This window comes from Anguilla anguilla, chromosome 4 (genome assembly GCF_013347855.1).
Source record: "Anguilla anguilla isolate fAngAng1 chromosome 4, fAngAng1.pri, whole genome shotgun sequence".
Taxonomy (NCBI): domain Eukaryota; kingdom Metazoa; phylum Chordata; class Actinopteri; order Anguilliformes; family Anguillidae; genus Anguilla; species Anguilla anguilla.
Window position 1 is genome coordinate 53,131,405 of NC_049204.1, and position 27,513 is coordinate 53,158,917.

At 41.2% G+C, this 27,513-nt stretch overlaps 1 protein-coding gene across 4 annotated transcripts in view; it reads right to left on the reverse strand.

Annotated features, from left to right (window-relative positions):
* zfhx4 (zinc finger homeobox 4) overlaps nt 1-27,513 on the reverse strand; it is an 83,865-nt gene that overhangs the window by 30,996 nt on the left and 25,356 nt on the right. For all 4 annotated transcript variants that reach the window (XM_035414532.1, XM_035414531.1, XM_035414533.1 and 1 more), the window contains exons 3-4: nt 27,196-27,513; nt 11,495-11,726 (exon numbers count right to left, since the gene is read on the reverse strand). The exon at nt 27,196-27,513 is cut by the window's right edge and continues 185 nt beyond it. In XM_035414532.1, the coding sequence (XP_035270423.1) occupies nt 11,495-11,726; nt 27,196-27,513 (550 nt within the window). The remainder of the gene's footprint in view (nt 1-11,494; nt 11,727-27,195) is intronic.

Here is a 27,513-nt window from a genome sequence, read left to right on the forward strand (position 1 = left end):
GGTGGGGATGAAAGACTGTTTTGTTGAAATGATGATTTCTCACACGGCATTGATTCGTAGCTTTAATCTCGTAGCATGCTTAAATTTCCCATTATTCTCTCCCTAGCCTCAAAGGGACGGAGTGACCGAGTCAAGGCCTTCAGAGAAAGTGGAGAGGGTTAGGGCAATGGCGGACACAGCTGCTCCAGCTCAAAACAGAGCATGTGAATAACCAACCGCTTGTTTTCCCTCTCTTTCCCCTAATGAAGAACTTTGAGTGGCCTGTATGCTTTCTATAAACAATGCACTCCAAGTTTTATAATCTGGTACATTTTATTAAGCATGAAGCCTTCTGATCCCTAAATTATTCATAACATGGGCCAGACTGATTAAGATTGGCTTGTTAAGGAGCACAAGAAGCAATTAAACTGACAAGGCAGTGCAGCCCTGATGTATACATTTATTATCGCAAGAATACTCAAAGTGAATGCCCTTATTAAGCAATGAATTTCACCTCGCTGGCCCTCCACCATCGCCGCCACAGGCAGAGAGTGCTAAGAACAACATGTCAAAAAAAAGAAACCCAGAAGAAATGCCCGTCTCGGAGTGAAACCGATTTTGTAATGAACCTTTCAATTCACTCCTGAGGTAATAAATTCTGACTGGTGCATTAATTACTTGATAACATCCCATCAAAATGCAAATGCAGCACTTGACCCACAGGAATGTCTCACTCGCCGTTAACTCTACGCAAACTGTCTGTTTTCTTTTATCAAACAGAGCATTACTTCCATCCAGCAAGGGCGAATGTCACTCCTGCCACTCCTGGCCCCAAAGCGACCTGACACCCAGAGTCACTGAGGACTGTCACCATGCGCTGAAAATCCTAATTGCACCACTTCCAGGCTCCTTGCCTTTCAGATTGAATATTTCCCTCCTCTGGTGCCGGAGTCTGACATGTTAAAGACAATGCCTTAATAGCCTTTTCAGAGGGGGCGGGGGGGGCTGAGCCTGCCGATATTTCGAGAGCTGCATTTGCCTCACAGTGCCAGTATACCGTGATCTGATGTTCTACCAAAATTTTTTACTTAAAATAAACATCTAACTTATCCAGACTGCAAAAGGATTACAATAATCCTCAAAGAGCCACAAAAGGAACTGTCAAACAAGCTCATGCAGTCACCGATTCTGAATAATCTTCGACTGACGATTTGAAACCATTTTCAAGCACAAGACCGACAATGGCAAAGTGAAGATTTCATAACACGCACATATATACACGCATATACACACACACACACACACACACACATATTGCATGCATATAAAAACTACCACACTGCAAGTCAGGGAAGAGCAGCGCATTGATAAACCACACGCATTTTCTTTCTGCCTGAGACGAGGTCGAAGAATTAATTGCTGGTGGAAAGAAAAAAAATGACAAGGAGGAGCAGCACTGAGAATTGGTGTGACTGGCATGTGATAATGTTATCAAGAGCCACAGCATGTGACTGGACAGCAGAGGATGAAAAAAAAACACGGACTGAGCAAGGCATGGGAAGATTGGAAATTACTTTTTGACACATCACTTTCACTGGGCTACATTTGTTCAATTCGATATATATATATATATATATATATATAACGAATCTAACCGATATCCCTGCCTTATTGAAAACACGCATGTTTTCTTGGTGGTTTTTTCTTTTTTATATCAATGAATGTCTTCTTTTTTAAGTAGGAACCAAAAAACATATGAATGACGATTCGAGAAATGCTGATGTGCTTAAGTGTCCACCTGTGCACCAACGGTCTTCTTCGTTCTAAGACACAGAGGAAAGGTACACGCAGGTCAGGTCAGATACGCAGAGGAAAACAGGGCTTCAAAGAAAGCAACAGTCTACCATTACATGAGAGGTCCAGGCCACAGAACGACACAGTTACACGTAGGGAGAGCATCGCAGAAGAGCACTTCCCCACCTCTCTTTAATTTTAACTGTGCTTATTTTTAAATAGAATACTTGACTCTTAAAAGAGACCTTTGTTTTAGGTGCCTCTGGTTATAATTACTAGATCTGAAGTGGATCCCAGCCTTTTCAAAAACATAAATTAGGCCTTAATTACCACACCGCTGTTTCAATGAATGTGAAATCTTTCTCAGCCCATACAAAATGCTAATTCTTTTGTATTTTATCAACATCACACACACCACGAAGCACTAATATGTGGCCCCTTTCGCTAATGACCATACTTAACATACACTGTTGTCCTTTTACAAGTCTCAAAAGATTCTGTGTGCAACATGCTTAATTTATTACAAAAGTAATAATCACTCTCTGCAGCCTACTGTAACGTATGTTTAAGGCTGTTTTTTTTTCTTCAAGCTTCCCTTACACACAAGCACAAGTGTGTGCCAAAGTGTGCACATGCACACACAAAAACACACACACACACACACACACACAAAAACACATGCACACAAAGACACGCACACACAAACATAAACACACTAACACACGTACACGCACATGCAAAAGCACGTGCACACACACAAACATGCACACGCACATGCACACACACACACACAAAGCACCTCGACAGTAGTGAACACACGCACACAAGCAAGCACAAATTAAAGAAAAGAAAATGCACCATGATCACAGTTTGGAATGCATTCCCTGCGAGGCCTGGAGCTCGGTGAATTTTAAAAATACACTCGCCCCTGAGAGACAAATTTCATAAAATACTGGCCCTTCTGCTTGATGAATCATCCTTATTTAATGCAGTGCTCTATGATGGAGAGGGGAGATAAAATATTCTCTCCAGCAGCTATGGGGTAGGATTCATCAGCAGCAGCTCCCCAGTTCTGTGATAACACCCCGGCTGCAGATTGCCTTGATCAGATTCTGCTTTTATTTAAAACAGGAAGAATCCCAAGGACCGACTTCTTTTAATTTACATACATTAACAGAGTTCAAATGCAGCAATAGCTACAAGCAAATTTCCAAGTCAACTTAACAATCTGCCTGCATAATGGGTCCCTATTAGAGGCAGTTACTCATCAGTGGAGCAACCAGATGTAAAAATGGGAGAGAAAAAAATCCATTACAATAAAAGACAAGAAATATTTGATTTGATTTTTTTTACAGGTAGGTATGGTCCTTTGCTTTGTTAAATATTTCAAGCATAGGTCCAGTAGTGTTTACGCAGCGTCGAGCCATTTCTGTGGTTTGGAATGTAGGCTCAGGCTTTTCTGATTAGATAGGTTAAATACAGAAACAGCAGGTAGCAGCAAACTCCTCCATCACACAGAGAAGGATGCGTAATGGCTTTCTTTCCCCCCTTAGTCGAGCCTGCCTTAGAACACATCAGCTAAGAGAACATGACGACAGTATTAAGTTCAAATTCCCAGCTGCATTATTACTACCCCTTTCCTGACAGTGGCTAAAGCTGCAAAGCTTCCTACGGTTAGAGAAGATTAGGCAATGCTATGGATAATCAATACCGGCTATCAATTCCATACTTGCTTCTGATGGATGAGGTGTGGGGAGGAAAAAAAAATAAAGAAAAAAAGAGAAAGGTGGACAGAGATCAGTGGTGAAAAAGAAGAATCGCTTTTTCATATATCGTTTTTCAAAACGCCAGTCTTTTCAACACAGGGCTGAACTGGACCCTAAAACGAGCGGGGAATGAGGACGACCGTCCGTGCGCCTTATGAAACAGCCTCGCGAAACAATATTTAATTTCATTCGAAAGGAATAAAGAAAGAAACGCGTACACCGTACACAAATAAATAAAAAATAAAAAAATAAACAAAGCTGACGTCCGCCCACGCGAGCGCCTCAGCCAATGAATGCGGGGAGAGAGGCAAGGTCAGGAGGGATGAAAGCGAAGAAAAGAGGGAGGGAGGGAGGGAGGGAGGGAGCCGAGGCGCGGGCAGGATGTGTCCTCTGTGGCGTAATGGCGGGAGTCAGGACTAATTACAGCCGGCGAGGCGCGCGGCGGAAGATGGGGTCACTAACTTTTGTCTGACACCTGAAGGCGAGGCGGATCAGCGGTCCTACCCCTAATCGGGAGCGATGGGATTCGGCGGCCGGCTTTTCGCGGAGATGATAGTTAATGACAAGGGTGTCGAACGCCGCGTAGGCTCGCCCCGGCGCCCGCCCACCCACCCACCGCATCGCCCCGCGTGTGCCCAGGAGCCGGGGCCGGGGGCCGGGGCCGGAGTGTGTCTGTTTACCCATGTAGAGAAATCCATCAGTGTTTATTTGCACGGCCATGGATTCACATTAACAGTGATCTGGTACACTGCTGCTTAAGGCAATCAGTTAATTGCTAGGTTACCAAGAATCTACGTCCTGCCTTTTTTTCTTTTTTTCGTCTCCCCCCCGGCTTTAACAATGTATTGTCTAATTTAATGCTGCGTGACACTAACCATTGTACTATCTACTATGGTTAGTGTCACTAGTGTCACCATGCAATCTGCAAGCTGCACTGCAATCTGTCCCTTCTGATCCAATTGAATGTGGGGGGAAAAAAAAACAAAAGGAATCATAATAAATACTGAAAATATATTAATATATAATTTATGAATAAGAAAACATCTGCCTATACTGAAACCCATTCCCAGAAAATAATGTTTTTTTTCTGTTAAACAAGTTCCAATTAGTTTTGTTTTTTTCATGAATTGTGCATAGATTTAACATGTAACTACAAAATGCATAAACAAAGAGCATTTTAACAAAAGAAAACATGGACATGGGTACATTAGAGCAGGATATTGTGTTAAAAAACTTTCAAACAGGCAAAACAAACTGCTACCTGCAGATCATAAGGACAAAAACAAAACAAAATCATTTACAAAATTAATACAATTAGTATGCAAAGAAAATGGCCAAGAAACAAAAGTAAGGCTTTGTATTGCAAATACATATAATGGCTCCAGTCAGGTATGTTAATGTGGGTAATCATTGCAATCTCTGCAAATTATAACTGTCAGTGGGCACAAACAGTTTCTGAAAACATAAGGTAACAATTTAACTTTTGTATTACTCTTTTCAAAAGGGATCTTGCTGGAAAGAAAATCCTGTGTGTCATACTCCTATAACATACCATTTTGAAAACAGCTTACGGCAAACCGACCGCTTTCTAAAAAGAGGGAATTTTTGTACATGGAACCCACAAAGTAATTATAATACAGTTAGGATGAATAATTTAGAAGGATGGAATCTGAAGCTCTTGCTGTCCAAAAAATTGGTTTCGTATATTTGGTTAAATTGGTACTTGGTGATAAAATAATTATACATACAAATATGCGGCTTTCTTGATATTATATAAATGATTCGAGATGTATTGTCTGACTCAGTTGATGTCTTTCCAGTAATTTAACCCTGTAATAAACATATATTCATGTGACATGTATTATATTCATCCAATTCAAACTCACTTTTTGTTGGAGAAAATCAGCCAAATGTATCTTATGTTTTTTAAGCAGGGCTCAGCAGGAAGTATACCAAAACAAAAAAGGGATAGTCCTCAGAGTTTTTAGGACCTCCCAATAAAAATTTTAAAAAAATTACGAAGAACAATTATGAATCGAAGATCAAAATGTCCTGATAACTTGATTTCAGGTAGTTGTGAATGAAATAGTCCAGTCAACGGTACGCGCCCAATCATGTGATCCTACCCCCACCAATCAGAAAGGGGTATTCCAACCTTGATACTCCAGCCAATCCTCACTCAGCGGCCACAAGCTCTCTCAGTCTGCACCACCTTATTTCAGAGACAAACGGGTGCCACAGGACGGGCCCGTGCACAAAGGCTAAGACATTACACATGCTCCATTTGTTTTTGGACTTGTGCTACCAAAATGGGAGCCAGCATATGATGATATCTGAAAGATCTGTTCAGCTGCACTCCTGCAGGGGATACACGATTACTCAGTTCACTGCAAACTGCCTCCAGGTGAGACAATGGCACACACAAAAAACCAAAATCCAATAGTGCTGTGCTCCTGTGGCACGTTCAAACAGTTCTCATAATTAAAGAGTGAAGGGGCTGGCAGTCATGTGTATCTGCTGCTTTGTCTGAGGACTCAAAAGAAAATGGCTGCCTATACATTAGCGCATCACCCTTGGCTAACCAAATGACAGGAGCGATTAGAATATATATCAAATCTCACCCCTGACTGCCTTCCTGTTTCAAGTTAAAAAATGTGCCCTCAAACACCACGGAACATAATACTAAGCCATCTCGAACATTACTATTAAAAGGTCTACCTTTTTTATTTCATGTACTAGCCATGAATTATGGATGCAAACACCGGAAAAGCTCTCCAGAAAGATGTTCATGAGAAGACAGCATTATAATTGCTAATCTCTTCTCATATAAAATACATCTAAAGGGCAGTAATCTATTTATTACATCACTAATCCAGGTGTATTATATCAATAGTAACATTACTGCGACAAAACAATACCTATGATTAAATCTATGTTGTTTGTAACAAGGATGTCAATTAAAAATATTTCAGCTAAAACGACTGAATTGCTGAAATCTTGAATACACTCTTCAAAGTGCATGTTGTAATGAGACATGCAAAACACACACACACACACACACAATTTTATACAATGATACTATATTGAATATAAATATATATGAGTATACATGTCATATATTATATTATATTTTATATAATACTCATATTCACACTGGAGAAGGTAAAAAAATAAATAAAAGAAAACCAAAACATGTTTACAGGGCTCTGATGTGTGCGTGCACAAAGACGTGTGCTCAGTGTCCATTAGGGTCTGCTGTTGGCCTACAGCTGCTATGTAAATGGTTATCACTGCAGTCTTGGTAATTTGGCTACGGCAGAGAAACCTCCTGCAGCAATATCACTCAGAAGAAACAAAGGCACAGGCTCTTTCAGCTTCAAATGTATCTGGCAGCAGCATTTAAAGTGTTGTTCATCTCCAAAGTCAGACAAGCTTTTGTTTAAGCCTGACTCAGACAAAGGGCTACTTTCCCTCCCAGTTTTTTAATACATGTGGGGGGAGGCTGCATGTCAGGGATGGTCTCAGAAATAATTACCTCCATGAGATCCCATCTCCTTTTTGTGAAGCCCTGAAAAATGGATGATGAACCGAAGGATGCAAAAAGCCTTTATGCATGGGCTAGTCCATCAGGCAATTTACAGCTGAGCTACAGGCCAGAAAAAAATTGGGTCTCGCTCCACACATGCACTAATGAAGAAAATGCAGAAAAAAGAAAAGATTTACACACAAAATGTAGAAAAAAAAAGAATTTATGCACAAAGGCATTGTTGTGGACCCAGGGCTTGAACTCCCTCCATTTAAGTGCTCTGACGATTGAAACTGCATGTCTCTAACCGTGCTGAACACTATGTGCCTGTGTGCATCTTTATGTGAACATAAAAGGCTGAACATACAGCATTTCCTCACAGAAATGCTCTGCTTAAACAAAGACAACAAAAAAAAGCATAAAAATGCTTTAATAAAAGCTTTGTGTTTACCATTTGCTTGCTTGGGAGATAAAATGGCTGAATTTAACAAAATAATCAAACCGACTGTGTGCTATAGACTCGCCTGATGCACACTGAAACAGACTCTTTGATATCAGAGTGCTTTAATAGATTTAGATTATGTGGATGACATCAGGCCAGGATCCAAAATAAAACACAATAATTGGCTAAAATTTCAAATGGCAAGGCATTCATTTACACATAATGTAATATATGCTGGCATTTTTGTAAATTCAATTTCCTAAAATGCTATTTAATTTCTGCTGAGCACATAAGAACCAATAAAGTTCTGGAAAATAAAATGACGGTGTGGGGCCTTTTAGGTTTTTGATGTAAAAGCATTTAAAAAGCTAACCTGTTAGAAAGGAAGCCATATTAGGTCACACGCAGCCGCCATGGATTACTGTGACTTACAAATGGGGGACTCCACTTCAAAAACATGTTAAACCACACAGCCTCCCACCTCTCCAAATTCTCAGCTTCATGATGTTTACCTTCTGTTAATGATGAGTCTTCTGGGCCTCTTGGGCTGTGGGAATTATAGCTGCCCTCCAAGATTTGGCAGTGAGATTTTCAGGGAGGCAATTCACTAGGATATATTTAGCAGGGACATTGCCATTAACTTACTAGGGATAAAACGCAGAACTATTATAGCTGTTTTCCATATTGTAGCCGTTTCTCCGTTTTAACTTTTAATGTCATAAACAGTTGATTTAATTAATTTGGAAAAGTCGATCACCATTGATATTTCCGCTAATAGTACACACACACACACACCCACACACACACACACACACACACACAAAATCTAAGAGTGGAAGACCCAAGAAGCAACAATGTTTTATATATCACCACAGCAGCCAACTGTGGTTCCTGATGCACTACTCTCTTAAAGTTTATCAATTCTCTGAACTCTGGTCAACGACAGTGTACATAACAGCCAAGCAACCACAAGGTTTACTGCGACAGAAAGCACTGGCTTCCGTTCCCAAACACAACACGCCTCACACCACTTCACAACAAGAACCAAGAAAAATCACGCTGAAATTTCACAAGGGAAGTGTGCCTGTAAGGTATTAACTGACAGAGAGGATCTGAGTGTTTATAACTTTTAAAATGAGTAAACGAGTGAATTTTGACGAGTGCACTCACACACTATCAACATGGTTGTTGAGAAAAGGAGAGGGGTACGTCTTGGCCTGTCATTTTATATAAGATGCCAGCTGTGTTTTGCATCTCCTACTTTATACCCGCAAACACAACAAACAATTTATTCATTGCGACTTAAGGTCTGCATGAACTAAATTCCTTCTTAACAGCTTGCAAGCCTATTCTAGATTAAAGAAAATGATAGCTTAGTTTAGGACTGATTTGTTTTAATGGCCTGATGCAGTAACATTTCTAAGTATGGTAATTTTTCTGAGACTGATTTTCATTAGATTGCTGTGCACAAGCACGCGAGGCCACAATAAACAAGTCAAGTGCATATTCAAATCAGTTGAAATATGTAAATTGAGCCTTAAAATCACCTAGATCAATTAAATATAATTGTCACTTTTTAAAATTCCAGAGGGTGTAGATTAAAAGGGGAAATGTGGCTGTTGAAATCAATTAGAAATACTCACGGCAGAACACTGCTGCAGTACAACACAAGAGACCAAACGCATAACGCTCAGGCACAGATACAGCAGTCTGTGTGCTGTTACATCCACTTGTATATTCTGAGTATTTGATATTACATGCATTTCACCTTTATTCAGTTTTACTCATTACAATGCCTCTCTTTAATTATGCAGTAAAATGGTATCAGGAATGTTTAATGAAATCCATTCACATGTACATAAAATCATAGCTCTGCCATTATAACCTTTATTCCCAAATGGTTCTATAATTATTTGGCGAGTTGCCAGAGAGCAGCTTTTAAGAGAAAGATACAGGTCAGCAGTTAAATGAATCTTTTTCGTGAAACTAGCTAATGAGCAGAAACTGCTAAACTAAGGAGTTATAGTAAGAAACCTAGTACATTCTTAAACTCACACAGCTGTAATTCCACACAACCTGAAACGCTACGGGACCTTTCGCCGAAGCAGAGACACAAATTATTACCGTCAAAGTGGGGCGAAATTAAGATCCAATCCTAAAAGCAGCTTGGGTTCTGTGTCACACTGAGAACAGATCAGGCCACTCCGCCATTTTATGTGCGTTCTATTTGTTGCTTATTGGCACTCTTTCATTTTTTTGTGCTCGTTTGCCAGCTGGATCAACTGCTGAATATAAGGCTCTGCTATTAATCCCGTGCCAGCTAACGATTTCCTCAGATTTTCATTTGCTGTGCTTGTTTGAAAGTCTTTCAAAGGGAAATATTACCAAGTTAAACTACCTGAAAAATCTCTCCCCTGGTATGATTAGGTTTCTTTAGTGCTTTTACCAACTAGTAACTCAAATATAGTATCAACAGCATATGTAGGTTAAAACTGATATGCAATTCCCTGTATTTGTTAAGCACAAATGTAGCCATCAAACTAAATATAACAATAAAAACTCAATTTACTTACATTATTTATATAATATGTATTAAATGCATTCCCTTATTACAGGAGAGTCTACATTAATGTTTGAGGTGCGTACAATAAGTAATGCTTTCAACCAATCATAGGATAGCATACTGCTCAGCGACTGGCAGTGGTGGTAGCTCCACCAATAATTATTCATCTGTTCACCATCTAGCGGTAAAACAAAGGTATTGCTTTTACTTTGGGGAAGCTGTTCACTTCCTGAGTGAGTGACTTAATGACTTTGTGGAATGGCATTATTTATTAAGTGGTATTTGTAAATGTAATGTATTGGTTTGTAAAGCTACTGAAAGTTCTCAGAAAAAAATGTGTTCTGCACGCAAAAGCAAGGCATCCTCGTACAGGTATATGCCAAAACCTTTAGCATCTTGGAAATGTGTTTTGTGGTATGAGTGAACACAAAAAAAAAGAAAGAATTGTGCATTTAATAGTGGAACACTGCAAAAGGTGAGCTGAGTAAATATTACTTTTGACATATTTAAAACACTTTCCCCAAAAATGTGCGTACCGAGCATGGTAGTGCAGAATGGGGGTGGGGGGGGGGGATGGGGGTGAAAGGGGCTGTCTTTTTCAAATGCACAATAATGATTTATCTAACCGGGCTTCTCTTGTGCACCCAAGCTCTGAACCACCTTTGATCCAGCTATAATTAAAGCCAAAAGTACAACCGTCTCGTTTAATTCCAATACGGGTAGTTTTAATGCTGAAAGTTTCGCATGTGGTTTTCAGCTCACGACCATCTGTTTCTGGATTTCATATATAAACAGGACACTTTGGGGAACAGAGATTAATTCAGCTTTGGAATGCCATTCAAAACGTGTTAGCCGTTTTCCTCGGCCAGGTCAAGCAGAGCAAAAACAAGTTAAGCGCTCATTTCGCAAAGTAGCATTAACATAGGAATTATTATATAACGGACCATGACTTGGTCTTATGTTTTAAATTACGGGGTCCCTCTCAAATAAAACTATTAATCTTTTTTTTGTCTCCGAATGTTTTACAGTCCTGTTACACTTATTAGCTGTTGGCAGCGGAGAAACTTTTAAATGAAAGCCAAATTGCTTTGGTCATGAGAAAGGAAATTAAAGCTCACTCTGGGGGAAGAATTTCACTGTGAGATCCTCCCAAGGTAGAATTTCATAACCTCCTGCATGCCTGCTAAAGATGTCACCGCATGCAGGACTGCGTATGGTACTGATATAAAAAGAAGGCCTTAATGGGAACAGCATGTTCATTTTGGGGAGATTAGGCAGCCGGCATGTTTTACATTGCGGGACGTGCTCGGGGTTCGGAGCGGCGGGCCGGTTCTGGGGGTGGGAGGAGAGGAGGAGGAGGAGGAGGAGGAGGAGGGACGGAGGGAGGGAGGAAGGGGCGGAGCCGAAGGAGGGAGGGCACTCACCAGGCTCGTTGGGCGGGCAGTCTTTGACGAAGAAGAGGTCGGCGAGACTGTCCTCGTCGGACGGCAGCCCCTGCTGATGCAGCTGCAGTTTGCGGAGGCCCTCGGTCTGCTGGTGCTTGACGGAGCGGAGGTGCTGCACCAGGTTGAGCTTGGCTTTGGTGGAGTAGTCACACAGAGCACAGTAGTAGTAGCAGGACTCGAAGTTCAGCGCACTCTCCTGTTTTTGCAAGTGCTGGAGAGGGAAGAGGGGAGAAGAAAAGGAATACATAGGTCACAAAGCAGAACACCTCAACAGAACTCGTACGAGCTATTTGCACCAGGGTCACTGAAGACCTGTGTGTAAAACAAGACATTTTATCCTTTCATAATGAGCCTGCATTCCTCCCTGCCTCCTCACAAATGGAAATAGTACTGACAAAAGAGTTTATGTCAAAAAAGGCTTAGGAAGAAAAGAAAGACTAATTCGCCCTCTTGTAAGTTTGAGAGACATTTGTACAGCTGAACCCTACAAACAAGAACTAACATGTCCAGTGCCATGTAATTCAGCCTGAGGAATAATTTCTGTATACAAAAAATTTTTTAAATGTGAGCTCAAGAGTTCAACTGCAGGAAAGGATGAAAGGAACAATGGAGTTTAACCCTGGACAGAAAACTGCAAGGATAGAAATGAACACACTGAAGTACATGAATACAAAATAATCCAAAACTGATGAATGAAGGGGAAGTTAATAAAAGTCTAAAATAAAATTCCAAAATAAAATTCCAAAATCTATACTGAAAATACTGAGTCATCTATGTCACAATTCTACCAGGAAAGAAAAACGTTGTACACACGTACATTGCTCCACAAATGCAAACAGGCAGAGATATTTAGCACAGACGTCCTTCCCGGTTATTGGAAAAAGAGTAACCTCGTACGAAAATACCACAAGCGGCCGTTCAAGCAGCGACACATCACTTGAAAGGGGAGCGTTCCCCCCCCCCCCCGCGCGCGGCCCACTCAGCCCCTCGAAAAGCCCAGAGCGCCTCTGAGGGCCGGCGCAGGCGGCCTGAAGCCGAGGCGGGGGGGAGCAGAGAGGCAGGGAAGCGGCTTTGCCTCTTTGCCTCTCCCCCCCCCCCCCCCCCCCCGTGAGCAGCTCAGACGGGCTTCGGCGCAGAACCGCTAAGAACCGCGAGAGAACCGCGCGCGACGAAGCCTCCGCGCACCTACGACAGAGTCAAAGCCCCGTTTTCTCATGCTAATTCCACGACTGTTTACAGCAATTAGAATGCAGCTGAATGGCTCATTTCTCCCTCGCTTATTATCCCAAAACGGCTGGGGGAAAAAAGGTGAACTTCCCCCCTCGCGACACGAACTGGATTGCCCTTTTTTTTTTTTTGTTTTTTTTTTTGGTAACGGCAAGCGACACATACCTGGTAGGGCTTCCTAAGCTCGTTAATTCAAACAAGGGACAGCAGGCTGGAAGCAGAGGGAAGGACAGAAAATAGAAGAAAAGTGAAATGAAAGCCCGGTTAAAAAAATGCTCTCCCTTGTGTGCGAAATCCGAACTGTCCAGCTCCGCTCATTGTTCTTTGTGGCTCGAATGTGTTGAGAACAGCGGGATACCCGCATTCAGTCTGTCCCATCAATTGTGAGCTTTAATTTGAACTACTTTTGCATTAAAATTGCTCTCGCCAAGCCCTTACACGGCAGTGTTGCGCCATCACAGACATTCACAGTGGAGCCTCCAAACGCCCCCCCCCCCCCCACGACTACCCAACCCCCCTGACGAGCCAAGCATATCAAGTGTGCCTCCAGTACTCACAGGCTAATGAACAATGCACAAAAACAAAAGCCCGAGCAAGGCCTCCATTATCTGATCTTCCGCGAAAACACAAAAACGGCCTTCTCCGGGCGCAAAGGAAGTGCCAGCGTGCCTGCAGGTGTGAGCAGCTTAAAAGAAAAGGCTTTGGCTAAATAGATTCTTTGACTGTCAGAGATTAGAGTCATGGCACCAGTGCTAACACACATCTTTTCTTTTAACTTACAAAATTTTCTCACGAGTCTGCAAGACTTCACTCCATCCGGGCCATTGAAATGTCTTAAGTTTTAATTAAGTTGGAGTTGTCAGAAGAAAGCTTTTTTGGCACAGATTCAGGGTCATTAATTACTGTTATCTTTGTTTCTTTCCAAAGAAAGGCCTCCACAGACATGCTAGGTTACTTATATGGACAGCCGCCCTCTATCCTGCCGACTCTAAACATATTCTGGCGAGGCTCAATTAGAAACGAGACCACTTCCTGGGACTGCTTTGGTTTAGTAACGCTGCAGAATGTCTATGCACACTGTTTTTGTCCTGTCTCATTTACAGGAACCCAGCCTGCCGGGGCTCTCCTTCCTATCTGTGGAGCAGAGCTACTGAAACCTCATTTATTCTTTAACTTGATTATTGTACAGCACAATCTCATTCCTGAAGCCCTTCTCTTTAATTCCGCTCCGCTTTCAAAAAAACAGATGTCTGCACAACCTTTGAATCATTAATTGATTTTCAATACTTACACAGTTAGCAAAAGAACACATGGAACATTCCTGTCCAGGTTTATTAAGATGGTCTTTGAGAAAACAACATTATAATTTGCTCTCAGCAGAAGATGACCAAAACAAATAGCTATTTATAACTAATGGTGATAAACAAGCATTTACTACAGGGTAAAATATCCATATTGTTCTGCAGTTTGTAGTTGTCTTTTATTATTCTCTTGAATTAAATGGTTTACCATGTCTTAGCAATTCATGTAATTGAGTGTATACATTATGGTCTAGACTATTTAGAAATTTGGGACATAGGTTTATTTGACTATTTTAGAAAGTATTCCAAAGCTACATACAAACATATGAATATGTAAACATAATTAACCATGGAAACAGGTTGGCAACCATACAACCATGACATATAATGCAGATTATTTAGAGAGCAAGGAATACAAATTATAATTCTAATGTACACTACACAAGAAGAAAAGAGGTGATACAGAGGTAAATTCCAAACAAACATTATCCAGTGGATTATTCACTGAATGGAAAAAAAAACTGCTTATAACTTAAAAATATAAATTTCATCACAATCAGCAAAATCCTGGCAGTTTGTTTAAGGCCTATATTAAAATGCTGTATTTTTCTTTTTCTTTTTATAGACAATTCTGGCAACAAGTACAGGCTATTCAGAACCTCAAGCCTGCGGATGGCTGATTTATGAGGTTTAAGTTTACCATTTTTAGTCTGGCCAGGCACAGTACGTGGCTGCATTGACTGCAGGAATCAAAATGTTTGTGGCACCATGTAACTTATAACTTTCCCCCTGAGTTTTCTTCTAATTTCAGTTTACTGCTGGCACTTACTGAAAATGAAAATTAATAAAAACCTTCATTTCGTGATATGATTTCTTTACTTCTTGAATCAAAAATGAGTTTGCTGCTTTGGATAACTGGTCAACACAATGAGGCATTAAAAAAAGAAAGAAATTGAAAGAAAAAAAAGAAAGAAAGGAAAGACGGAACAAATAACATGGAAAGATTATCCATAAAATATATGTACAGGAATTAACCGAAATGCCAAAACACTAGTGGAGTCAGTCCCACAGACATTGCTGCAGATGGCCCATCTACAATAATACGATGAAACACTCCATCTCTTTGATGGATAATTGTTCTGGATTACTGCTTGGCAAACAACCAACAGTTGCACCCCATGGGACCAATCATTTTATTTAAGGACTTGTCCCAGGGTGCCTCCCAGAATGCCAGTGCGCTGCCAGCAGTAGTGCCCCTTGTTTCCTAGAAAGCGCTGCCTGGTGGGCAGAGCTCGGAGGCCTGCGTATGCTCGGAACTAATAAGCCAGCCAGGTGAGTGGCTATCGAGGGAGGCAAGCAAATAAGACAGTGACAGCACCTGAGAATCCCTTACCTGCCAAACCCACCCATGTGCCAATCAACTGCTTTGCTCACTTTACCCTGCTCTAATAGAAATAGCAAGTTATTTATTTATGCTGACTTCACTGATTACAAGACACCTCATTTCAGCTCCTCCACCCCTGTCTTCCAACATGAACTGGATTTTTATTTTTTGATTTTTAGTTTGTTCCACCATCAGTAACAAAACAGATTCATTAGCAACATGGGCACTAAGGCAAAGGAATGCAAATCTTTTCTGCACTGGGTTTTTTTTTTGTCCCACCATTGCCAACTAACAAATGATCAGACAGAAAGTCACGGAAAGTCTGGGGCAGGGGAAAAGGGTTTTAAACCAAAGACAAATTAGCGCATTCTATGTAAACATGACTTTTTCCTGTCATTAACTAAAGAATCAGCCAGCTAATGAACAAGCGCCTAAAATAAGCCTTGACATAATTACTCTGGAACCACGTACCACCACAAACATTTCCTAATAACATCAATGTGGTGAAATTAAACCATCTATATCCATCAACATTTTTGCAGCAATACTCACTTATTTGTATGCTTTTGGAACTATACCAGTTTCCGGTGAAACTCTGGAGCCTCAAGCAAGAAGGAAAAAAAAAACTGGTTTTGTTCCACAAAGTATTTTAAACACATACCAGCATTGCTTGGAAATAGGCCAGGAATAAAATTCCATCAATACTGACACCCTACAAACACATGTTACCAATAACCACTACTTGAGCCTGAAGAAAGAAATGTAATGATATATCAGTGGCAATGTAGCAGTTGGCAACCCGAGTCAAAATTGTTCCAGGAAAGGTATGCTTGAGCATTCCACTCTGAGAATTAAACAAAGACTCTGCCTTCAAAACTGGGGTCACACAACAGGAATGAAAAGCCATCCTCGCCATTCTTTTCTCCTCCCTCAAAACATTTCAAAAAGAATGTACCGGAGGAATCTGAAATCGCTTTGCCTATTTATTTCTTTTTTTAATCCGAGATGTCAGATGCGATCATGGGTAAAGGGGTCCAACCAAACTGGAGTAGTGTTGGTTTAGGCCATGTAATAATAACACTAATAGTCACCCTGACTAATGTACACCAAGTGAATGTACACCGAGTGAAATGGTACAAAGTGTCTTTCAGCGCTGTTTTCATTTCTGAGGTGGTTCTTATTTTAAGGAGCGGTGGCAGAGAGACCAGTTTACACACCACGCCCTGGGTCTCTCCTAAATGAATATCCCACAGCTACTGTAATGTTAAATAGGCTCCCAAACCTGTCATTTAGAGTAATCGCTCCCGAATCTGCGTCCGAACAAAGATCTCCAGTCTGGGTTCCAGTATTCTGTTTCAAGTCTGCGAAACTCTGCCATGACAGTGCGACACTCGACACTTTTAAGTTGCAAAGAAGACTAGCGAGTCTCTTGTGAGCTCCCGGAGTTACTCATCCATATGGACAAAAAATTCCCCAAACTGGATCCCTACCCCCAAAACCCCAGCCCCCCCCACCCCCTCACCCTCACCTAAGACCAACTCAGGAAGTAGAACACGTCAGCCAGACCGGTGCTACAGACAAGATTATTCAATGCATATGTTAGGAAGCCTCACTTCAACCAAATATCCCCCTGAGGAGGGAAAAGGACACCATTCATCGTAAGTGTATAAATCTACCGATTTACTGACAGAGGGGAAGCCAAAACTGCTTTTTTTTTTCTTGCGAGAGCTTTTTCTTTAAAGAATAAACCCTTTTTTTTCCTAAAATGCACTTCGTACCCCTTGTGCTGCACAGACACTTGCCCCACGTGTGGGTGTGTAACCCCGGAACAGTCCGACCACGCCAGACACCTTAGACGATCGAACAGGAATTGATTTGTGGTGCAATACCTTATCGACTGCAGTTAATACCGATTCCGTTCCCTCATTTCAAAAGTAAATACCATTTAACAAAGTTAATTTTTTTCCCTTCCCATTCATCAGACTATGACAAACAATGCAATTATTACACACTTCCATTATTATTATTATGCCTTATCCCATAATGCTTTACGCCATTCTGTTTGCAAAATATTAACATTTCTGATTGGCCATATCATTATTGCGTGATACCATAAGAGCATAACTCACTTCAGTACCTTTTCACTCACCATAGAGAATGAAAAAATTACAAGTAAGTAGCATCTTGGAGTTATTGGCACCAAACAGAAAGGACTCATTTCTCTCCACAGTACTCCATTCTGTCGATTGAAACAAACCTTCTCCTTACATAGAAAAATTGGTCTATGATGTCATTCACCCCCCTGAGATTTCTCTCATCATTCTGGGTAAAATGTGTATGTGTCAAACATAGTTCTGGGGTCACTGTAAGGTGTACCCACATTTTAAAGAGCTCCCCAAAGCAAAAGATGATCAGAGACTCAAGAAGTCACCATTCTAGTAAAAATCCTCACAGGCTACAGTACAATGGTCGCCCTTGTTTGTGTACAGTTGCACGTTCATGATAAATTCTCACCCACATATAACCACACTGTGAGAATGGTTGATGATTACACAATATTTTTTCACTTCAGAATGTTGCAGGAATATTTCACTTGTAGTTTCAGTCAATCAGAGCTCTGAAATGAGGACGTAAAGATGTTTCTCTGACAAAGAATATAAGGAATATATGGACAAAAACATGTATGGACTTCCTCCCATTTATAAATAATTCTGAATGTTAAACATTTATAAAAATGTATACAAAACCTTTTAATAACATCTAGGGGTTTACCATTCTTGATACATGAAACAGTTCTTGTCTGCTCACAAACTATATTACAGGGATTAAAATATGTAAACACAAAATGAATGTCTTTGATTTGCATATTATATTTCCCTTTTAAAGTTGATATGGAAGATTTAAGGCCCAGTGTTTAATCCTCACTCTCCTAATCCCTAAAATTACAAAGACAGACGTAAGTGCACGTCTGCTGTTTAAATTAACTTAAAAGAAAGTAAATTCCGGAAGAAAGGGAAGGCGTATTTATATTAAAGTGATTTAAAATCTGTCGCCTTAACACTTATTTCCCATTAAATCTACTGACCTGAATTTTACACTAAAAGCTTTCTGCTCTCTGACAGGAGGTGAAGAAGTCCAGAGATCCTCAACTCATGTACACTCATCTATTGAATTATTATTCCTTTGGTACATTTCAGCCTTTGCAACATAACCATTTACATAAGTCTTGATTGTACAAGTTTCATCTAACATCTTTCTTTTGGTTATTCATTACATTGGTTACAGTGAAATGTTGAGGGCTTTCCCCTCCTTTATGCTTTTAAGTGTTTCTTTTGTTTTGAGACAATGATATAAAGCAGAGCCAAAGTAAGATTTGCCCTGCTTCCAGAACCTTCCGCGCAAGAGCGGAATAAAGAAGTTTAGATTCAAAAGTCACAAAAGTGTGCAACAGCACAGAGACATTAGACTGTCTTTGGTGTTCTCAATATGACATTAAATAGGTAGCAGGTTATAAACAGCTCCATGGGCCCATTAGCTCACACTGTAACGAAAAGACACTATTTAACAGTTAAACATCAATCTGACGTCTACGAATTTTAAAGGCCTCTCCAGCATATATTGCATCTGAGGAAGAAAACAACAAACCTTCCACGTATCTGCTAAAAAGAGTACTACTATCAAAAGTATGAAAAGTTGCCAGCCAAGCATTCTGTTTTCCAATTTTAAATTATCATTTTTTTAATCAATAAAGCGGTGATTTGCATGTGCACTTGAGCTAACAAGGTAAAATCTGCATCCAAACAGACCTCATCATTTATCAGTGTTGGTGACAGAAAAATGGGAAAAGCCATCTGAAATTGCGAATCATTTTGCTATTAAGGAAATTGTTGTTGTCTAATCAACTCAGCTGATCACGCCTCGTATCTAATCACAAAAGGGAAATAAAAATAATTAAATAAGGATTTCCCAGGGGGCGAGTGGGTGTGGGGGAAAATATACATAATAATTCCATGGATCCAAATGAAGAATAGGCATGAGAGACGTTTTCTTAATGAACAGCAAATTACAATCACTAAAGTAAAGTGAGCCATCTGTCTTTCTCTTTGTTTCCACAGACTGAATAGCAGAGTGCAGTTTCAGCTGAATTCCTATTCAAAATGGCAGGCAGCCTTATCTCCTGTCCTGAATCTCCAGTCTCTTTTCTGCAGTATTTTTTCCATACTCTGTGACATATGTTTCTAATACAAGGAGCGCTAAAGGGACTGGTTTTAATGTAGCCGGACTGCATGGACTTATGCTTATAGAGGTAGATGCCACTTTAAGAAAATCAATGTCTGGTATTAAAACTGACTCGCCCCTAGAGTCTGAGCATGTCTTTCAACAGAAAAGAATGAAGGCAATTTTTTTTAATGTTGTGTCTGCACCCTTAGTACAGCCAGGTGACTTCAGATAAGCCAGCCAAACACAGGGTCTGAAACTGCATGATCATTGGAGGTTTACCTCGGCCCCTTAGAAAGAAGCCAGGAGCACAGATCAACAAGCCAGGCCCCCTTGCAGAAGCCTGAAGTATCAGTGCCTCCCATCCCACAGCACAGGAGCAGCTGACAATACAGAAACTCACAGCCCAATCCCCCCCCCCACCCCCCCCCCCCCCCCCCCTCGCCCCCCATACCCCATTCCCCATCAAGCCACTGAAAGAGATCCCGCCTACCTCATCTGATAAACAGCGAGCAGGTAGGGGCTTGGGCCCCGCATGCCATCCTATTTAAACACCTTGCTTTCATCTTCCATCTGCCGCCTTCCCTCCAACGCGACATGGAGGCTGTGCCCTGATTTGCATCCTGTTGAAATTAGGTGCAGGTTTGCGAGCAACCGAGGAAGAGCGAATCTCAAACCGAGGGTAACAAGATCGGGAGGAGGAACAGATCTCCGACTGCAAATTCTGCTCGTTTGCTCCCTTTAGTCTTTGAAAGTCTTTCTTATTATGTGCTGCGCATATTTTCAGCAGAGAATCCGCAGCAAGCCACCCCCTGGGACAACTGGCCCAATCCTTCACTTTGTGAAGAAGACAAATGCATATAATTATATGTAAGTATATCACACACCCACATACTAATTATCTATAAACATATACATACTCATTCATGTGGAAGTTAAATATCTCCTATTTTCAGACCACCGCAAGGTAACTTGATACTACCAATATCTCCAATGCTCCAGGCTACTGTTTATGCAGTCATCGCTCATAATAGGAACTACATTGTTTTTCAGAGAAAAGGTTTAGCCGGTCGGCATACCAGGGTCCACTCAACATACCAATGACCACTTTGAAGATTACTGAGATGTTTCCCTTTGTTCACCAGGAGAATCAAGAAAACAACCCATTCTCCCTTTCTAATAACTGCACCTTTAGCAAAAAAATCATCACAGGGAGGGAACAAAGCAGGCCAAACAGAAAGCTGGCACATTATGAAAGGGATACATAACAGAATACATATAATTCCAAATAGAAACAAAAAATCACTTGCTTAATGCTAATGCACTGTATTAGAGCACGTATTAAAAAAAGCATTGTCCATCTGGCCGTGCGGAATGCTTTTAAGCATTTTTAACAATTAAAAAAAATGATAATTCGACGGGTTAATTTAACTAAATGTGCTGAAATTCATGAGCATAATCCCAAACAAGTAAGTGGGAGTTCTATCAGGTCTATTTCAAAGTATTAAGGATTACTAGTAGCAGCCTAATCCTACTGAACCTAAGGGAGGTAAATTGCATTGTGTTGGAAATCCTGGCCAGGATAGCAGAGGAGGTTAAATGAGTTCCGTACTCTGTAATCGAATATCACACACTGCTTATCTATTCAGTGAGCACCTAATGTTTAAAATCAATTACGACAGGAATGCTTTATACTGTCTGTGTCTGATGATGTGTACAAAACTGCAAAAAAGGCAGCAATTCTGCTATTGGTCTATAATAGCACATTTTATATTATTATTTTTTTATTGTATTTTTTCCAATGGCACTATTACGCAAAATCAAACCATATTGATTTTTCTGAAATTTGAAAATCAATTACGCACATACTCCTTCCTTTGGTGACTTGGTTAGTTTTGCACCATGTGTGAATTTGGTCATTAGTCCATTTGTACCTTGCAGCCTACAGGAATCATATTTTTACATGACCACAAAATGGGTTTCTGTTAAGGCAAGACATTTTTCAAAAAGAAAAATGTACTGAATATTCACAGAGAGTGTATCAAAAGTACTATGGAACCATTATTCTACAACTACCATCCAATAACTAGACCTCAAATAGGCAGCACAGAGTACACTGGCAAAGCCATAAGGTAACCGCTTCATTAAAAGTTCAAATTCATTTTAAAGTTATCTTTACAAACAGCTTATTGTGTCTATGCATACGTATATTTCTTTCACAAAATGTGTTGCTCTTATCACCGGATTGGGAGTCGTCCTTTGTTAAGCCGGTTTCAAATCCCACGAGAAATTGAGAGGGGGGTGGGGAATGGGAGAGGGAGAGGGAGAGAGAGAGAAAAAAAAGACAAACTCCTGCCACTCTTTGTTCCCAGCAGTGCAACGTTCCCGTTTGGTGGTCTGTAAGTAGCCAGCCCTGCTATCGTTCCCATACCTGTCACCCTCAATAGGCTTCACAGTTCCTGCACACAGACAAATGGACTGACCTGGCGAGCCTGTCTGACCCTGGGACCAGGAAGAAGACCACATCTGGTTATTAATATCAGTGCATCGCAAAATGGTACCTCCCAGCACACGAAAGTGGGTGGGTGGAGGGCCGGGGGGGGGGGGGGGGGGGGGGGGGGTTTGGTGCAATTAAACAATATGCACCGAGTGTCAATCAGCGCACAGTTTTGGACCGAGGCTTCTGCCCTCAAGTGCTGAAATGACCATCTGGTTATGACCATGGAAAAGAATACAAGAAATTCTATTTAATAACTAAGGGGGATTAATGAAAGAAGGCCAGGCTAAACTCTTTCCTTTGTGTCCTCACACTCATCTGTCTTTATGCTTTAATTATCCCCCTCCCCGCTCCCAAACCTCTGAAAGATTTTCATTGTAATCTACGTGCAGGTGAAAGCTGAGACGATTTGAATAATCTGCGCCCTTTCACCGTGTGTGGGGGGGGGGGGAGCCAGGCGGACGGCAGCAATCAAATGCATTTATTCATGGAGAATCGTCTTAATATTTGTTCCGCGCTAGGTTTGTTTGTGGCCTTATAGCGCTTTACGCCGGTCCGTAAATTCTTTCTCCGCTTCACAAGTTTCTCTTCCCTCCCTCCCGCCCCGCTACGGTACATAAAAGACAGCAAAGATTTTTTTTCTCAATTCTGCATTAATGCTTCACAATATTTCTTCTGTTTTTTTTATTCTTTATTTATTAACTCTTTCAGATGTGCAAAGATTTCTAAAACAGGTGAAATCCTTGAGTCACCAAAATAGTGATATGGGAATTATTTTACCGATTGTTCAAATCTTGGAACAACTAACAAAAATCTAATTAAAAAAAGAGGAGGGAGAATATGAGAAATATTTAGGTATATGTGTCTTCGTGTGAATATAGGAGGGGGGGACATTTGATATAGGCTTTTTTCATTCTTTAGAAATACAATGACTTTTTATGCAAATACATTCGGCTCAATCTCCTGTCCATTTTACAATCATATTGGACGAAATGACAGTCCAATAATTAGAACTGCATATATATGGGGCATTTGATTTTCAAATGAGAGGATCGGGGCTGACCTCCTGTAATGAATGTGGTATAACTGCCGGGTTAATGACACTCCCGTCACCACGCCGCCATCTTGATGGCGATATGTATAAGAAAAAAAGAGAGGGGAAAAAAAACCTTTTTTGTAAAATATAAGGGTATAAATATGCAGAATGAAAGGAGAAAAAAAAAAACCTTTAAAACCCCTTTTCTTTTGATGAATTTGAGACCCCAGTCCTGGCTCTCTCCCTCCCCCCCCCCCCCTTTTTAATTTCCCTTCTCATTTCCCTGCCCCGACCAATGGTGTTGCCATCCATATCATGGATAATGAGATGGCCTATCCGGTGCTCCCCAGGGAAGGGGACGGGAGCGAGAGTCGGCCAGGCACCATCTTCCCACTCCATCTCTCCCTGCCTGTATGATAAAGATGAGCATTATATGCACCGGGGCCCCGGTGGGTTCAAAAGGGGGCTGGGGAGGGGGGGACACAAATATGGAAATGGACTGGTGGGCTCCAGACAGGCCATTCTGCTTGACTGATGATAGATGCTGGGGAAAAAGGGGAGGTTGGTGTAATTAAGCAGTTCATAGCTCCTGACTCTCACCCGGAGATGCGCACTGGACATCCTCCAGTTAAAAAAAAGCCCTCTGGAGAGCAGGCCCAGCTGAGGAACAGGTGCGGCATGGTATTTGCATTTCCTTGCATAGGCTTTCGAGCACACTGACCATGAACATTCTTGGTTCTAAACGACCCAAGCCATGCCGGAGCCAATGCTTTTACAGCGACGCACATTTCCTGACATTTTTACAGAGCATGGAGGTATCTTTCAAATGCTCTTGACATATTTACACAAATCTAAATTTAACCATGCAGAAGTTACCATAAATCTGTTGGCTTCCACCATCTTCAGCCAGTATCAAAACAAAAAAAAAGGGAGCAAATGATTTTCCTGAAACGCAACACCGTTTTGAAGCGGAGGCTTATTTCTCTGACTTCAAAAAAAAGCCGAGCACGGTACCAGCCTGTAATTTGCATTAAGAGGGCGGGTGAAAGCTTCGATACAAACCCTGCCAAGGAACAGCCACCTTTCATGAATGTTCAGTGTAAGGCGGGATAGCGCCTACATTTACCTGCTGAGCACTTGCAAAAGAAGGAAACATTGTACTGCTAATGTAATTTAGGCTTATTTAATGTCTGGAAAACCAAAGATCAGAATTCCCCTCAGTGAAAGTCTGAAGGTACAAAGCAGTAATAAAAAAAACTGAATATGCTTTTGTTTGTATCTTCAATCATTTTTTTCAGTCATAAAGATATTCTCTGTTCCAAGGCCATATGGGAAGGTCATCAACACTTTGTTCTTTTGTGTGTTTGGCCAAACCACCCAATCCCATATGCCTTTCACCTTAAAACATAAAAGAAGAGGTGTTTTTTTGGTCAAATAAAGAAATCGTTTTTGTTTTACTACCACATGTCTATGACTAAAATATTCTTATTCCTGCCAAACCCATTAAAACCGCATCTGTAAAACAGATTTTTTTCTCCCCCCACAAACCCCCGTTTAAGGTAGGGGCAGCTGAGCAAAGGGTGAGAGTTGAGCAGAGAACCTTTCACCTCTCCCGAGTCAAAAAGTGGCCCCCTCTCTATCAAAGAACAGCATGCCTCTTATGTAAGTCCACCTGCCTCCCGCCCAGCAAGAAAGAGGATAAATAAATATAGTGTCAGGAAACGGAGTAAAGCTCCAGTTTCACCTCGCTTTTTTTCTTCTAAACATTCCGGCTTCACAGAAATTACACTACAGAGCCGTAAAAAAAGAGAAGTAAAAACCAAAGCATGAAGCATTATTTTAAACTTCACACATCTGGGAAAGGTCGTTCACACAAGGAAACACGGCCAGAAACATTCAACTGCTCCCTACAAATTCCCAGATTATAAAAGGATCCAGTAGTCACGGTTCTGGCTTGGGCTTTCCCCCAAAATAAGCGCACCTATTTTCACGCATTCAATTCTCCTTCAGATGGGAGGAACATCAAAAGATCGGCAAAGACCTATGTAGATCAAAAAGATTATCTCCAACCAGACAACCATAAATTTCATTACTCTTGATTCATTTGCACAGGTTTGGAAGTTGACACAGAAGCAAGATGAAATATGAAAACGCAACTAAAACATTGAATTCCCACATTGGGGATGGGGGGGGGGGTGTTGGTTGTGGTGAAAGCTGTAACAATATTTTTATAATTCACAAAAAATGTAGCAAGTGAGATCATATCATGATGACTCTTTATTAAAACATTCAACAGGGAAATGCCGACCCCACTTGTATGAGTGAACCCTTAGACATTTCTCTACAGAGACCACAAACATTGCCTTGTACGCGGATGTGGCAACAACTTGGAACTATTGAGAACATGCTTCAAGCTAGGCCTTTCTCACCCTCTAATCTCCAATATACTCTTCTTCCTACATGATGTGAAATGCTCTTTGTTGCCATGGAACCTTTTTTATTTGCTTAGAGAATTACTAGAGCCCTCCCTCCCCCCGTTTTAAACGGCTAAGGATTTCAAAACCTTCCCATGGATCCATTCTCTGATGCTAGGCCTCAAAATTCCACATGCAGTTCTTTCAGGGCTTCATTTGGCTCACGCTGACTTCACTCGTTGCAGGATTTACTCTTTGTTGTTAGGTTACTAACAGCCACATTACTCTGTCCGAGTACATGAATAAAGTGAGACCTCCAAAAGATTAAATAATGGTTCATTTTTTCATATTTCTATTTTTCCCTCACTTATATTTCATTTGGGAACACGCCAGGATATTAAAAAGGGGCTAATAATGACTACCCTTTCCTGTGTAGTCTCACTGGTCATTGTCAGTCACTCAATTAACTTTTCTAAATACACAGGCAAGGACAGCTCTTTAGCACTGTTTGCTAAACGTGACTAATGCCAGTGAGTAGATCCTTATTACGCTAATAAAGTTTATACTGAAAACTAACCCTAATGAGTCAGTGATATAATGTTGGTCTATGATTTCAAGACATCAGCATTACTGTTTCAGACAATCACACCAACCAAGTCAACACCCAAAAGCACTTAGATACAGGATGAGACATCACTGCCCTTCCCTGAAACCCCCCCCCCACCCCATAGTCTCATAAATATCAGTTACCAGCCAAGCAGCTAAAATCTCACTCTGTAATATAAAACAACACATCTCCTACATAATGTAATATTCTCACTTCAAAACAACATCACAGTGCCTTTGTAAACAGCACATACTAAAAATAAAATAAATCCCCCTCCCACCCCCTCCACACAAACACGCCATCACCTCAGCTGTTTACAAGAGGTAGAAACCTGCTGTCATTTGATGGACGACAACACAGATTAAAGCAAGCGACGATTTTGAAAACAACAATTATATCTGCCCATGTCACTGGAGTTTATTGATATTTTTGCACAAATTCAATTAACTTTGATTTTCAAAGACATGATGCAAATGGGCTGACTGGTAGATTCCTCGCTGTAAGACTACACAGACTCTCACAGATTAACAGGACAGTACAGGGCAGGAGGAGGGGGAAGACAATAAGCATAAATCAAATTTACAGGTCGACTAATGACGCCTGAGATCAGACAGCGAAGGTTCTTGAGGACAAAACCCCATGACCTGCGTTTATCTTGCATCCACTGGGTAGAAAAGGATACAACTGACGTCAAATCAGAATGGCTGGCTTGAACCAGAAACAGTGGTTTCTATGTTTATTGGTTTTGTTTACATTTATTTATTTTTTTTGGATAAGGCCAATAGGAGCCAATGTTTTGTCTGAATCGCCCACATCTTCTCAACCCCAGCAGATACAAAACATATGAGATGTCTGTGTACTGTATACGCGTATGTGCATTCAACTGGACAAACAATCTATCCGTGTTTTCCCATAACAGGAGAGAAAATCACAACACGGGAGGACATGCACACTGATCTGTTGAGCATCAGCAGTAAAGCTTGTGAAGCCACGTACCTTATAGAGTTTCAGTGCCGCTTCGTGTCTCTGGTTAGCTGCGTGTAGGTGCAGCTTCTCCACGCTGTTGCTGTAGTAGTCACAGGCATTGCACTTCAGGTGCACCGGGTTGCCAATGGCGATGCACTTCAGCCTCCACTGGTTGGGCTTGCCCCCTTCTTTGATGTGGGCCACCAGCTGGTACTTCTGCATGTGCTTGTCGGTCTTGCAGTGGAGCTGGAAGTTGGCTTTTAGCTGGGTGTTGTAGTTGCAGAGCTTGCACTGGTAGATGTCTCCGATTACAGCCCTCCACTCCTCCTCGGGGAGCGAGCGCTCAGC